Source organism: Procambarus clarkii, chromosome 6, assembly GCF_040958095.1.
Source record: "Procambarus clarkii isolate CNS0578487 chromosome 6, FALCON_Pclarkii_2.0, whole genome shotgun sequence".
In the NCBI taxonomy this organism is placed as follows: Eukaryota; Metazoa; Arthropoda; class Malacostraca; order Decapoda; family Cambaridae; genus Procambarus; species Procambarus clarkii.
In genome coordinates, this window is record NC_091155.1 from 10,029,714 (window position 1) to 10,045,582 (window position 15,869).

The following is a 15,869-nucleotide window of genomic DNA, read 5'->3' on the forward strand; positions in this document are numbered from 1 at the left end:
TATTTTTCTATTGTCTCAAATGTCTTGTTACTTACAGATCGTTTCCTTGGTGATCAGCGCGCAAGTTACAACCACGAACTCTCATTCTTCTTGAATGTAGGGGAACTGGGTCCTCAGGCTAGTACGGAGGATATTGTCTTAGAGGGGGCAGGACTCTCAGTCTCCGCACCAATCTTTGCACAAGGCAACAGTCTTCCAAGTTCTCAGGTAATATCTTTAGTTTCACCGAACTTTATTTTACGAAAGCTGAACTATAGGAGAAAAGAATACCATTGTGCTGTAGTATGTTTCACCAATGTTCATTATTCTGGATAAAATTTGTTATGTATTTTTTATGTACCAATAAACAACATGAAAGTTGAGAATCCAGACAGCTTCTTTATGAATGGCATCCAAGCTGCACATAATGTAACGGATATTAACATGAACTCGGAAGACTTTGAAAGAGAAATTGACAGCATGCCCATGCACTCAGCCCCTGGGCCCGACTCGTGGAATTCAATATTCATAAAGAAATGTAAAGTACCAGTAACACGAGCACTCTGTATAATGGGGAGAAAGAGCCTGGATACAGGAAAGATACCAGCAGCACAGCACAGATATAGCTCCTCTGCACAAGGAGGGTAGTAAAGCTTTGGCAACACATTATAGACCAGTTGCACTAACATCACACATAATAAAAGTTTCTGTGGAGAGCCCCCTTCGGCTCCCCGGAGCTATATCGGGCTGATGTGTATATATATTAGACCATGGCAACAGTTAATCGATGGAATTCTAGGCCTACCAGAGACCAGCGCCAGAACCTGGCCCCCTCAGAGAGGCATGAGAAGCAATGGCCTATAGACACCCACATGTAATTGGAAGCAGTCTATGTCTGCCATCTACCTGGTCAGGCACCCAGCAAGGTAGGAATTCCAGAACAAACTACAGCTGGTCAAAAATTGCAAACCAAAAGCTGAACCAGCAAGCAGAACTCCCCAATCAAAAACAAGCAAACAAGCATGATGTCACCATAGCTGCCACGCCGCTGTCTGAGCCCCCTTAGTCCCCTCTCCCCGGGAGGGCAAAGGGGGAGTCCCCAAACCTCCCGTGCCAGCTACCCAACCCCAGTTCAGAGGCTGTTGTGTTTGGTTGCGGTCGATCAACTCTGGCTTCATCCTTTTGAGCAGTGCTGTCCATAGCAGTATTGTTCTATTGTGTGGTGGTGTGCGAGCCAGGAGTAACACAAGAGTACTGGGGCTTTATGCGTCTAGGGCCACCTTCCCTAGGTGGCCTGTAAGTACTGCCCTTGCGGTTTAGGGTAATCTTTCATTAGCTGTTCGGGAGACTACCTCTGCGTCGTTTATTTGCTGCTCGGTAATTGCCCGCCCTTGAGGTCAGCTTGGGTTGTTGTTATTCCTATTTGATCTTGGGTAGGTAGTAGTATCATTGCTGGCTGGGGCACAAGGTACTGTGCAGCTGTCTGATATACGCATAGCGGCCGGTTCTGTTTCCCTGGGGGATGTTGTGCTTTTGCGGGGTTTTACTTTTTCTTTTGTTTTGTTTTGCCTGGTGGGGGTCTGCCTGGTGTGGCTGTAGGACCACTTGTATGATTTTGGTAGCTCTCTGCTAGGTTTCTGTGATTGCACACACTGCAAGGGTTCAGCTTTTAGTTTATTTGCTTGGTAGCTCTAGGATAACCGGTTAGCAGTACCTTGCCTGGACTTCCCTTAGCAGTCAACCTAAGGGCCCTGGGATTCCCCATTGGGGCTCACTGGTCGATGGAGGAGACCTCTGAGCTCCCAAACGTCTAAGGTGTTTGGAGTCGGGGCAGGATTTTCTTGGTGGTGAGACCCTTCCAGATCAGTGGCAGAAGCATTTGAGCCTGTTCCTCCTGCCGGGGCTTTTGGGTTGTGCCAGTGGGTCCCACTTCATCCCTGCTTTTCTGGTGGACTCTGGCTTTTCACCGGAAGCAGAGGGTTTGGAGGACAGCTCAGCCCCAGGTCCTGATTTGGAGGAACCCGGGGCTGGGGAGGTAATTACCTAAGTGTAATTACCTAAGTGTAGTTACAGGATGAGAGCTACGCTCGTGGTGTCCCGTCTTCCCAGCACTCTTTGTCATATAACGCTTTGAAACTACTGACGGTCTTGGCCTCCACCACCTTCTCACTTAACTTGTTCCAACCGTCTACCACTCTATTTGCGAAGGTGAATTTTCTTATATTTCTTCGGCATCTGTGTTTAGCTAGTTTAAATCTATGACCTCTTGTTCTTGAAGTTCCAGGTCTCAGGAAGTCTTCCCTGTCGATTTTATCAATTCCTGTTACTATTTTGTACGTAGTGATCATATCACCTCTTTTTCTTCTGTCTTCTAGTTTTGGCATATTTAATGCCTGTAACCTCTCCTCGTAGCTCTTGCCCTTCAGTTCTGGGAGCCACTTAGTAGCATGTCTTTGCACCTTTTCCAGTTTGTTGATGTGCTTCTTAAGATATGGGCACCACACAACAGCTGCATATTCTAGCTTTGGCCTAACAAAAGTCATGAACAATTTCTTTAGTATATCGCCATCCATGTATTTAAATGCAATTCTGAAGTTAGAAAGCATTGCATAGGCTCCTTGCACAATATTCTTTATGTGGTCCTCAGGTGATAGTTTTCTATCTAGAACCACTCCTAGATCTCTTTCTTTATCAGAATTCTTTAAAGATTTCTCACATAATATATAGGTTGTGTGGGGTCTATGTTCTCCTATTCCACATTCCATAACATGACATTTATTAACATTAAATTCCATTTGCCAAGTGGTGCTCCATATACTTATTTTGTCCAGGTCTTCTTGAAGGGCATGACAATCATCTAAATTTCTTATCCTTCCTATTATCTTAGCATCATCAGCAAACATGTTCATATAATTCTGTATACCAACTGGTAGATCATTTATGTACACAATAAACATCACTGGTGCAAGAACTGAACCCTGTGGTACTCCACTTGTGACATTTCTCCATTCCGATACAATGCCTCTGATTCCTGCCCTCATTTTTCTATCAGTCAGAAAATTTTTCAACCATGATAGAAGCTTACCTGTCACCCCTCCAATATTTTCCAGTTTCCAGAACAACCTCTTATGTGGAACTCTGTCGAAAGCCTTTTTTAGGTCCAGATAGATGCAGTCAACCCAGCCATCTCTTTCCTGTAATATCTCTGTGGCTCGATCATAGAAACTGAGTAAATTCGATACACAGGATCTTCCTGATCGAAAACCATACTGTCTGTCTGATATTATATCATTTCTCTCCAGGTGTTCTACCCATTTAGTTTTGATTAGCTTTTCCAATACTTTCGCTATTACACTTGTCAATGATACAGGTCTATAATTGAGGGGGTCTTCCCTGCTGCCACTTTTGTAGATTGGAACTATGTTAGCCTGTTTCCACACGTCTGCTACGATTCCTGTACACAGGGATGCCTGAAAGATCAGGTGAAGTGGAATGCTGAGCTCAGATGCACATTCTCTCAGAACCCATGGTGAAACGCCATCTGGGCCAGCTGCTTTGTTCCTCCCGAGCTCCTTTAGCATATTTTCCACTTCATCTCTAGACACCTCTATCCGCTCTATGTTGTTCTCTGGAATTCTTATTGTGTCTGGTTCTCTGAAGATTTCATTTTGTACAAACACACTTTGGAACTTTTCATTTAATGTTTCACACATTTCCTTTTCATTTTCCGTGAATCTGTTTCCCATTTTCAACCTCTGGATATTATCCTTTACCTGCAATTTGTTGTTTATGAATTTGTAGAATAGGCCCGGTTCTGTTTTACATTTATCTGCTATCCCTTTTTCAAAATTTCTTTCTGCCTCTCTCCTTACTGCTGTATAATTGTTTCTCGCATCTTTGTATCGCTGGTATGTTTGGGGGTTTGGCCTCTTCCTATACTGATTCCATTTTTGTGTCTTTTGGTCTCTTGCCCTCTCACAATTTCTGTCGAACCAATCCTGTTTTCTGGTCCTGCATCTCTGTTTTGGTATGAATGTTTGTGTGCCTTCCTCGTATAGTTTTAAAAATTTGGCATACATTTCATTTACTTCCCTGCCTAGCAACAATTCTGTCCAATTACACTCATTAAAAAAATTTCGAAGTTTCCCATAGTTGCCTCTCTTTAAATCGAGTTTATCAACTGTTTCAATGTCCCCATTTTCTTCTAGATGATATCTTAAAGCATATTTAATGTCTAACAGGACGTGATCACTCTTTCCCAAGGGAGGAAGGTACTGGATGTCAAAAATCTCTTCTTCTTTCCTGGTGAATACTAGATCCAGTACTGACGGTATATCTCCTTCCCTCATTCTTGTGGCTTGCTTTATGTGTTGATACAAGAATGTCTCCAGAATGAGGTTCACAAATCTGCATGTCCAAAAGTCCTCCGTTCTTGCTTCATAGGCCTCCCAGTCTATTGCTCTAAAGTTGAAGTCCCCCAGTATCAACAGTCGTGATTTATCTTTATCTGCTTGTACAATAATATCTCTCATGACCATTATGAGGCCCTCTCGTTTGTCATCCAGTTCTTCCTTTGTCCATGTGTTGCTTGCTGGTGGGCTGTAGGTATTTACAATTATCAGCTTATCATCCTGGTTCCAGACCTGCAATGCCATTATGTCAATATCTCGAGGGTTTTCAAATATTAACTCTTTTACCTTCAGGTGTTTTTTCACCAGTACAGCCACTCCTCCTCCCTTCCTAGTTTTCCTGCCACGTCTCCAAACTGAGTAGCCTCTTGGGAATATGACTTCATTTATTATATTTCCTTCAAGTTTCGTTTCTGATAATGCAACAATATCTGGGACCCTAAGCTGGATTATATCTTGCAACTCCAAAGTTTTTGACCTCACTCCATCTATGTTGGTATATACAATTTTCAGGAACATGTTCCCTTTTCCTTTGCTCTTTACTCCCCCTTCCACTACTGATCTTGTTGCTTTGTTTTTATGTGTTGACATGGGAGGGCTTGGGCCCTGTTTGACCTTGCTTGGGTGTTGGCACCCTCAGCGTGGGACTTGTTGTTACAGGGGGAGGGGTTTTCCTATCCTCCTCTCCTCTTGGTTTGGGTTCCCTTGGGTTCCTCGGTTCCCTTCTTCTGGAGGTTTCCGGCTTCCCGCCGAGGGAGATGTGGGCTTTGCGGCCTACCTCCCGTGAGACCCGGATTACACCTCGATAATGGATCCTTCTGCTATTGAGTTTGGCTCCCCTTTTCCATACTGGGTGCATTACGAAGTGCTGGAGTCTTCCTGGCTGACAAACTGACCTTTCTTTTTGTTGAGGGCATGGCATGTGTTCTGTTGAACCTGCACACTTGAGTGGTGGGAGTTGACTAGGGTCATTCAGGTTTACCTCGGGTGGGGGAAGGAAGGCGAGTTTGAGTACCTCAATGCCTTCTTGTTTGCCCCCCCCCCCCATGCTTCATTGTAATATTGGCCAGGTGCAACGAAATGTGCAGGTTCCCTCCCTTTTGGCATCCCTGGTGGCCGAGGATTTGCGGCCCCCATGGGCATTTGGTTTCGGTCTTGCGCTTCTTTTCCCTGCTTCTGTTTGGAGGAGGTGTCTTCAGACTAGCTCAAGAAGGATGTGGAGGAGCTGGGTTCCAGGCCTGCATCCAGTGTGCTTGCCTCGGCGGCTCGGGCGTCGGCTGCCTTGTTGAAGTTGTTTGCGCTGATTCTGAAGGAAGTGGTATCTCTGTTCTTTGCTTCACGCCTCGTGTGCCGGCAGGCAGTGCTTGTCCACTCTTTGGAATCCGCTTGGGCCCTGACTCTTAGATTTTTGTCTCCTTTTTGTCTGTTGCTGTTTGCAGAGTCTGCGGTGGTTCATTTTCTGCAGGCGGCTTCTTCTAGTTGCCAGCCTATGTCGGACTTGTTCATTTTCCTTCGGTCGTCATAAGCCAGTTTTGCCAGATTTGGGGCCGGCTCCACCTGTGGAGTCATTGGTGATTGGTTGGCGCAGTGTTTGCTCTGAACATCGGTCGGGTTCTGATGAGGGTCGTCAGCCCTTTCGCAGTTTGCCCCCATTGAGATGGGGGAAAGGCTCATGCTATTTACTCTCGCCTGGTCCCCACGATTCATGGGCGTTTCAGGTCATTTCCTCCGGCCTGCAGTGGCTGGCTCCTCCTCCTTTGAGGGAATTGGGGCTGGCAGGGCAGGCCTCTTTCCCTGCTCTCTGTCGGGGCCTTCATCCAGATGCGAAATGGGACTGTGCGGATCTGTGGTTCATTCTGGACTTGTCCTGTCTGAACCCCTGGGTCTTTTGCCCCTCCTTTCATATGACTACCTTGTCCCAGGTTCAGCTGCTTTTGGAGCCGAGCTCTTGGATGGTGTCCCTGGACCTCCGGGATGCATATTAGTACATCCCAATTTATCCGGGGTTCAGAGACTTTCTCGGTTTTGTTGTGGGGCAACAGGCTTACCATTTTTATTGCCATCCATTCAGCTTGAATCTGGCACCTCGTGTGTTCACTTGTCTTACCCGGGTTGTGGTGACCCGTTTGCGTCTGTTAGGGGTTCGGGTTCTGGCTTGCCTCAACGACTGGCTGGTCTGGGCTCTCAGGCAGTCTGCATGTCTGCTCGCCGGGGATTTGGTTCTTTCCCAGCTCGCTGGGTTGGGGGTTCTTGGTGAACTGGAGGAAGCCCCATTTGGTTCCCTCTCAGGTTCAGACTTGGCTCTCAGGGCCGTTCCTACAGCTGCGGTCCCGCCGTCGGCTGTTTTTGGAGGGCACCCGGGTCACTCGTGAGTTGTTTGAGCAGTTGTGTGGGAGTCTGAACTTCACCATGCTGGTCTATCCGTCGAGTCGGATCTGGCTATGGCAGCTGTTCTGGTTTCTTTGGGGACATACCTTCTGCCGCTCTCACAATCATTGGGTTCAGACCCCAGGGGCCTTGTGTTGGCTGCTGCGTTGCTGGCTTCCTCTTCAAGTTTTTCAGGGTTCTGTGCCGTGGCACCTACCCAAACCCTCGCTCGATGTGTTCACAGATGCCTCGTCTCTCAGCTGGGGCTTTGTGACCAGTGCTCACTAGATCGGCCAGGGTCGGTGTGGTCCGTCCATCCATCGGGCTCACAGCACAGTGTGGGAGTTTGCGGTGATGAGGCATTCGCTTCAGTGGGTTTGTGTCACTCCCAGATCGACTATCCGGCTCCTTTGGACTGCTTCCCCCTGTATTTCATTGTCTGAACCATGGGGATTCAATGCGGTCTTTGGCTTTTTGGTGCTGGTCTCTTTGGGTGATTCGTCTGATGAATTCTCAGGGCATGGTTCTCCTGGCAGTTCATGTCCAGGGAGAGTCCAACGTACTGGCGGCTGGCCTGTCCCATTTCATTCCCCTGTTCACGGAATGGACGGTCGACGCTGACTCTTTCTGTTGGCTCTGCCGAACGTTCGGGCGCTCGTACATGGATCTCTTTGTGTCGGCTTGGTCGAGCATCTTCCGGTATATGTGGCTCTCTTCCCTGACTGTGAGGCTGTCAGGGTTGATGCTTTTCGACTGGACTGGTCGAGGTTTGGTCACCTGTACCTCTTCTTACCAGTTCGGTTGTTGCTCCAAGTCCTGGCTCATCTGGAGACTTACCAGGGAAGTGTAGTCCTGTTGGCCTCTTAAGTGGCGGGCCCAGTCCTGATTTCAGGCGCTTCTCGGTGTCTGAACCAGAGGATCTTCCCGCGGCTCTGCCTCTTTCGGCAAATCGGTCCAGCCTGGTACATGACTGGTTTGATCTTCTCTGCTCTTCGTATCTGGCCTTTTTGACACAGGTGTACTGTATCACCACTTATATGGTGATCAGATGGCTTCGGTAATGGTGTCCCACCTGTGAGTTTCGTATCGGGGCAGTATGCACTTTCCTGGCTGTCCTTTCATCACTTTGTCTCTTCGTAGGTTCTCTTTGATTTCTGATCGAGTTGTTTTGTTCTTTCTCTCTTGGTTGTTTCAGGACCATCATCTTATTCCGAATACTGTCGCCTTGTATCATGTGGCGCTAGCGGAGCCACTTCTACTTTTGTTCGGGATGGATGTCACTTCTACTTTATTCCGCAAGCTTTCTCGGGTATTGTTTCACCTCCGGCCTGCTCATACACCGCATGAGTTGTCCTGATCTTTAGACCGGGTGCTCTCTTTTCTCTCTCCTCCTCGGTTTGTGGTAGCCTCTTTGGTTCAGGACTGCTTTTCTAAGGCTCTTTTCTTGTTATTATTGTCCTCTGGGGGTTGGGTCGGGAGCTTCATGATCTCCTCCGGTGCAGGGGTTTCTGCTCTTTCGGTCCTGGTGGTTGGTTTGCTCATTTGCAACCGTCTCTGTCTTTTCTGCCGAAGAATGAGACTGTTGCTTTCCAGAGGGTTGCCTGGGTTGTTGATGCTTGGTTGGTTCGGCCTGGGATGCATCATGTTTTGTGTCTGGTTATGGCTCTTCGCCGTTACTTGTGCTCCACGGCCTCTGTGGCAGGGGACACATTTTGGGTTGACCCGGTTTCCCTTCTTCCCTGTTCCTGGGCGCAGGTCTCCCAAGTTGTCTGCAGGATTATTCACCACGAGTATAGCTCTCATCCTGCAACTACACTTAAGTACGGTAATTACAAAAGACTTAAATCATGTTGTGAAGTGAATACTAATAGCATTGAACATATCCTGTGCTCAGACATTCTGAAGAATAACCCTGTTAAAAAAAACTTGAATGAATCATAGTAGAACACTAACAAGGAGAAGGGTGAATGTCAGAACAAAAAGGGAGGGAAGCCAGTTCCTCTGACCCCTGTTGTTGTGATGGTGGGTCACTTTGTGGTGGGTGCTTTATCTTTTGATAAACTAACAGTAGTCTGGAAAGCAATAATTGGCAGTCTTAAGTTATTAAAAAGTTCACTTCCTGGGGGAAATTTGAGTGTCATGATTCACTCCTTTGTATCGGTGAGTATTTTCTCTAAATAGTGGCTTGAGTTACCACTGTCAAGCATCCCAAGATATAAGACAGGATTACTTTTATAGATTCCTGCTTGTGTGTGTGTATGAAAGTCTTGAAAACCAAATGATTGGTATGAATTCTTCATGGAAACTATAGGAGCTATTAACTGGGTACCTCCGAGGCAGCCTTAGCTCAGCAATATCTTTTCTTATTTCATAATCATAATTTGTGAAGCAATATTTAATTTGAGTCCTTTTTATTTATTCTAACAGAAACAAGAATATAAATTTCGCCTTCATGAAAATTCTCAGTTTGGTTGGTCTCCACGTCTAGCTTCACGTGACTTTATATCCCTCTTGTCCAATCTTACGGCACTCAAGATAAGAGGAACGTATACATATGAAGGTAAGAAAACATTATTTGTATAAATTGTCTACATGAATTATAGATGCATTATAAATATGTAGAACTCAGATTTCTCATATTTTGACAACTTAAATCTAGTGATAGGTATTTATTGGAGTTGATGTTGGCAAGCGGAAAGAGAGCAACAGTATACTTTATGTGAAGTATGAAAGTGAAAAGCATGCCTAAGTTCAGTGTTTTTGGACTCCAATAGCTATTCTTGATGCCTCTATTAGGCTACATGTTAGGTTCAGGGGTCCTTTTACCCTCAGAACTGAATTGTTTGTTGGCATTGGTCTTATGCTCTGGCTGAGCCATCCTCTCAGGTGGCTGCAAGGGCTGCACTACCTGTTCCTTGGATTCTGTCCCCTGTGGAAGGTCTTTGCTTGTGTTTGCTCCTCTACTGCTTCACATGCATGTTTGTCATGGCCTGTTGCTCGTGTGTTAATCGCACTTATTCACCTCAGCATCAAGTGTCTTGAGTTGCCTTCTCTGGTATTTCCTGGCATTGCCCCCACCTTTAGGATCTTGGTAGTACAGTTGAGTTCATTCTCGACTCGGTCAGGAATCCCAAGTTCAAATCTCGGATAGGACAGAAAAACCTGTCGATGATTTCAAGGATCAAGGTCTCCGTGGCCCTGTCTCTGACCAGTCCTCTGGTTGTTGGTCTGGTCAACAAGCATGTTTGGCTGCTTGCAGCCTAATAGTCACATTCTTGTTGATCAGGTATCCTTTGAAGGTGTTTATCAAGTTCTCTTTTGAGCACTGCAAGAGGCCGGCCAGTTATGCCCAGGGTGTGTGTAGAGGAAGTGTGTTGAAAAGTCTTGCGCCATTGATGTTGATCAAGCTCTCTCTCAGCATGCCTCTTTTCCCTATACTTTTCAGTCAGGCAATTTTGCACATCCTGCAATGCCTTCTTGGTCCCAATATTTTTTTTTCTGGGTGGCGCCCCTTGTGACTCTGAAGCTACCATCTCCAATGTAGGTGCCATCAGTTGTGGAGTTCTCTGACCTACCAGAGACCCAGAGCTAGAACCTGGTCCCATCAGAGGTGCAGGAAGCTGTGGCATTTATATATTAGGTTATTCATTTATGCCATCACTGAGGAAGGCACCTATAAAATCAGAGTCAAATAAACAACAACTGGCCTCTTTGGTGGATTTTTACACTTTTTTCTGGACCCAAAACAGGATTTTCCAGGTCTCCGGCTCATTCTCAATCTTTTGGGGCTGAACCAGTTTACTCCTTATCCCCCTCTTTCTGGATGATCGATCTGTTCCAGGTCTGCCTTGCTTCGATGATATCCTTGGATCTCTGAGACACTTATTGACATGTCCCTATCCATCTAAGGTTTAGGGATTAGTTAGGGTTTGTTGTGGGGCATCATGCTTACTACTTCTGATTTCTCTTGTTTGGCCTGGATGGCATCGTGCATTTTCACGCATCCAGTTTAGGTCGTGGTGTCCCTCTTTGTCTCTGAGTGTTCAGGTTTTGGCCTGCCTTGATGACTGGCTGGTGTGGTATGCCTAGTTCAGAGGTATGCCTAGTGGTATACCTCTGAACTTTTTCCAGCTTCGTCTTGTGCTTGACTAGATACGGGCTCCATGCTGGGGCTGCATACTCCAGGATTGGCCTTACATATGTGGTATACAAGGTTCTGAAGGATTCCTTACACAGGTTTCTGAAAGCAGTTCTGATGTTAGCCAGGCTCACATAGGCTGCTGATGTTATTCTTTTTATGTGGGCTTCGGGAGACAGGTTTGGCGTGATATCAACTCTTAGATCTATCTCTCTGTCTGTTTCGTAAAGGACTTCATCTCCCATTTGGTATCCAGTGACTGGCCTCCTAGTTCCTCCTCCTAGTTTCATTACCTTATATTTACTTGGGTTGAACTTTAGTAGCCATTTGTCGGACCATTCCTTTAGTTTGTCTAGGTCATCTTGTAGCCTCATACTATCCTCCTCTGTCTTGATCCTCCTCATAATTATTGCATCATCAGCAAACATCGAGAGGAACGAGTCAATTCCTTCTGGGAGATCATTTACGTATATCAGAAACAGTGTAGGTCCAAGGACTGATCCCTGTGGGACTCCACTGGTGACTCCCCTGGAGTCACCCCCTTGTGTGTGATTCTTTAAGTCTTGTCAACCCCAGTGCAGTAGCTTGGGAAACTACTGATTACCTTTCTATAATAAGGCATTTCATTACATTCAGTGCATGGTTTTTCAAGTAGAAATTTGAAGGTTTGTAATGAGTTTGGAATGATTTAGCATAGTGAGGAATAGTGGAAATGTGGAAATAATTTAATATTTATATTTTATCATGTTGAGTGACTACTGTAAATTGTTTTGAAGAAAGTGAATACAAATGTGATAAAATGAGAGGTCAGCTATGTGCAAGGTGAAAGTGTCGGGTTAATATTAGCAGCTATAAAATGTTGTTGTTATATACCTGAGATGAACTTTGCAAAATTGGCACTAATAATAGTTTTCTGAAGGAGCTCCTGGCTCCCTGAAGCTGTCTCGCTGAGATTGCTCCCAGCTACTAGGTCACATCTGTCATGGAGTTCTGTTTGGTCTACTGGGGCCTTGAACCACAACCTGAGTTTCCCCCAGTCACAGAGGCACAGAGAGCACGTGACATACTCTCACCATCCAAAAAGAATACAAAAAATCAGTGAAGCATTACAGATCACTGCCTTGTTTAAAAAACCAAAGCCTCAAACTGCCAAATGAACTCAAAACAGTGTAAAGAAATGATTGAGTCTCTCAGAACTAGCTTAAACTCATTAGTACCAAACCACCACCACAGAGACCAAGAGACACAAAAATGGAATCAATACAGGAAGAGGCCAAACCCCCAAACATACCAGCGATACAAAGATGCGAGAAACAACTACACGGCAGTGAGCAGAGAGGCAGAAAGAGATTTTGAAAAAGAGATTGCAGACAAATGTAAAACAGAACCAGGTCTATTCTATAAATTCATAAACAACAAATTGCAGGTAAAGGATAATATTCAGAGGTTGAAAATGGGAAATAGATTCATGGAAAATGAAAAGGAAATGTGTGAAACACTAAACGAAAAGTTCCAAAGTGTGTTTGTACAAAATGAAATCTTCAGGGAACCAGACACAATAAGAATTCCAGAGAACAACATAGAGCACATAGAGGTGTCTAGAGATGAAGGGAAAAAATACTCAAGGAGCTAAGTAAGAACAAAGCAGTTGGTCCAGATGGAGTTTCACCATGGGTTCTGAGAGAATGTGCACCTGAGCTCAGCATTCCACTTCAACTGATTTTTCAGGCATCCCTGTTTACAGGAGTTGTAGCTGATGTGTGGAAAAAGGCTAACATAGTTCTAATCTACAAAAGTGGAAACAGGGAAGACCCCCTTAATTATAGACCTGTATCATTGACAAGTGTAATAGTCAAAATATTGGAAAAAATAATTAAAACTAAATGGGTAGAACACCAGGAGGAAAACGATATAATATCAGACAGACAGTATGGTTTTCGATCTGGAAGATCCTGTGTAATGAACTTGCTCAGTTTTTATGATCGAGCCACAGAGATTTTACAGGAAAGAGATGGTTGGGTTGACTGCATCTATCTGGACCTAAAAAAGGCTTTCGACAGAGTTCCACGTAAGAGGTTGTTCTGGAAACTGGAACATATTGGAGGAGTGACAGGTAAGCTACTAACATGGATGAAAAATTTCCTAACTAACAGAAAAATGAGGGCCGTAATCAGAGGCAAGGTATCGGATTGGAGGAATGTCACGAGTGGAGTACCACAGGGATCAGTTCTTGCACCAGTAATGTTCATTGTCTACATAAACGATCTACCAGTGGGAATACAGAATTACATGAACATGTTTGCTGATGATGCTAAGATAATAGGGAAGATAAGAAACCTAGATGATTGTCATGCCCTTCAAGAAGACCTAGACAAAATAAGTATATGGAGCAACACTTGGCAAATGGAATTTAATGTGAATAAATGCCATGTTATGGAATGTGTAATTGGAGAACATAGACCCCACACAACCTATAAATTATGTGAGAAATCTTTAAAGAATTCTGACAAAGAAAGGGATCTAGGATTGGTTCTAGATAGAAAACTGTCACCTGAGGACCACATTAAGAACATTGTGCGAGGAGCCTATGCTACACTTTCTAACCTCAGAATTGCTTTTAAATACATGGATGGAGAAATACTAAAAAAATTGTTCACGACTTTTATTAGACCAAAGCTGGAATATGCAGCGGTTGTATGGTGCCCATATCTTAAGAAGCACATCAACAAACTGGAAAAGGTGCAATGACATGCCACTAGTGGCTTCCAGAACTGAAGGACAAGAGCTACGAGGAGAGGTTAGAGGCATTAAATATGCAAAAACTAGAAGATAGAAGAAAAATAGGCGATATGATCACTACGTTCAAAATAGTAACAGGAATCGATAAAATTGATAGGGAAGACTTCCTGAGACACGGAACTTCAAGAACAAGAGGTCATAGATTTAAACTAACGAAACAAAGCTGCCGGAGAAATATAAGAAAATTCACTTTTGTAAATAGAGTGGTACACGGTTGGAACAAGTTAAGTGAGAAGGTGGTGGAGGCCAAAACTGTCAGTAATTTCAAAGCATTATATGACAGAGTGCTGGGGAGATGGGACACCACGAGCGTAGCTCTCATCCTGTAACTACACTTAGGTAATTACACTTAGGTAATTACAAATTCCTTAGCAATATTATACTTTCAATACAAACTGCAAAGTTACTATGCATGGGAAAGTGTTCAATTTGGCATTTTTTTAAGCTTAAGAGTTGTACTTTAAAAGGTATTTTCAAACTGTAGTAAAAGCAATGAAAAATAAAAAGTTAAAGTTAGCCTACATGACGTTGAAAATGACGACTGCAGTCATCATCGGAACGTTCTGGCCTTTTGGCAAATGATGACTGAAGGTGTCACAAAAACATTAGATGGGTTAACTTCTCTAATAATTAGCAATATGTGAGTATAAAAAAAGAACTACTGTAATGTTAAGAATAAGGTTTGTATCAGAGTTTATAAATCAACTTTAAGTAATATATGATGTGTTGGTAATATTTAGTACTGTACAGTGGCGTCTCGATTAATGAGTTTAATCCGTTCCGGCACCGAGCTCGTCATGTGGAAAACTCGTCTTGAGAAATAACAACAAAACTGTCATCGGAGGTGTCCGAGAACTAGCGGGAACGCTCGTTAATTGAGCCAAAGGGTGTCAGTCGAGACATATTTTCTGTGAGTGGCTTGCTCGTTACTCGAAATGCTCGTAACTGGAGCCACTCGTCACTCGAGATTCCACTGTATAAATATTTGACGTTTAATGCATTGTCAATACTATAAATATATACCTTAAGCTGTATATTAATAGAACTGTTAAATACCAGAATTATTATTTCAGGTCGAGGTTTTGTAGATGATATAAAGCTAGAAACAGCAAGACGTGGTGTATTTGGTGTTCCGGCACGTTGGATAGAGATGTGTACCTGTCCAGAAGGTTATGTAGGTCAATACTGCGAGTCATGCGCTCCTGGCTATAGACACAACCCCGCTAATGGTGGACCCTTTGCCACCTGTATTCCATGTGACTGCAATAGTCATGCAGACATTTGTGATTCTGAGACTGGTATGTATATCCAAACCTTACTGTTTATCTATTGATATCTTCAATGATGTGTTTGCTCTGGGAACTCCCCAGTCATGATCAGGTGATAATATGCACATTCTGACACACACATTTCAGATGCAGAGCTCCTAAAACATTGTTTAAAAATTCCGCATGTTTATTTGACTATCATAAAAGTGATGTGGATGACATTTGCATCCAGTGAAAAGCAATACTAGCATGTACAAGTCAGACAGTGGGAAGGAAGGTTGTTGATGAAAAAGAAATATTAAGGCTGCAAACTTTTTTTTGAAAGATCTATTCTTAGCTGGAGTAAATGGACATTTACATGTAAAGTGCTGGTGTCTGGGCAGCCGCCGGGAACCCGTCGGCACTTGCTACGTCGCCCACCAGGGGCTCACACACACTTGAAAAAGTTATTGACTTTTTGTTATTTAAAGTTATTGTCATTGAACAGTTAGGAAATGAATCAAAATAAGAAACATTGGTCTAAAAAAACCAGCTTTGAATGTAATGAAACGCCATTTTCTGGGTGAGTCCCGGAGGCTTCCCAGGACTATCCAGGCTGAATGAATATGTATAACTTTCTGGCATCAGTCAATGTGCACAGAGTTCTTGCCCACCGGGGACAACGAGCCAGAACCTGGCCACCTCAAGAGAGGCACGAGGAGCAATGGTCTATAGAAATCCCCATATGGTTGGGAGCGTTCTGTGTCTAACATCGACCAAATCTGGCACTCAGAAATGTAGGCGCCCCAAAACAAACCCCTATTCTGGTGAAACCATTGCTACTGAAAGCCAAACGAGTGGACAGAACTCCCCATACAAAAATTAGCAAATGAGCATGACGTCATCATGTTGCCACGCCGCTGTTGGCGC

At 44.3% G+C, this 15,869-nt stretch overlaps 1 protein-coding gene across 4 annotated transcripts in view; it reads left to right on the forward strand.

Moving 5' to 3' along the window:
* LanB2 (laminin subunit gamma-1) overlaps window positions 1–15,869 on the forward strand; it is a 529,033-nt gene that overhangs the window by 410,025 nt on the left and 103,139 nt on the right. For all 4 annotated transcript variants that reach the window (XM_069305575.1, XM_069305583.1, XM_069305589.1 and 1 more), the window contains 3 exons: window positions 38–207; window positions 9,183–9,315; window positions 14,766–14,990. In XM_069305575.1, coding sequence (XP_069161676.1) covers window positions 38–207; window positions 9,183–9,315; window positions 14,766–14,990 — 528 coding nt within the window. The remainder of the gene's footprint in view (window positions 1–37; window positions 208–9,182; window positions 9,316–14,765; window positions 14,991–15,869) is intronic.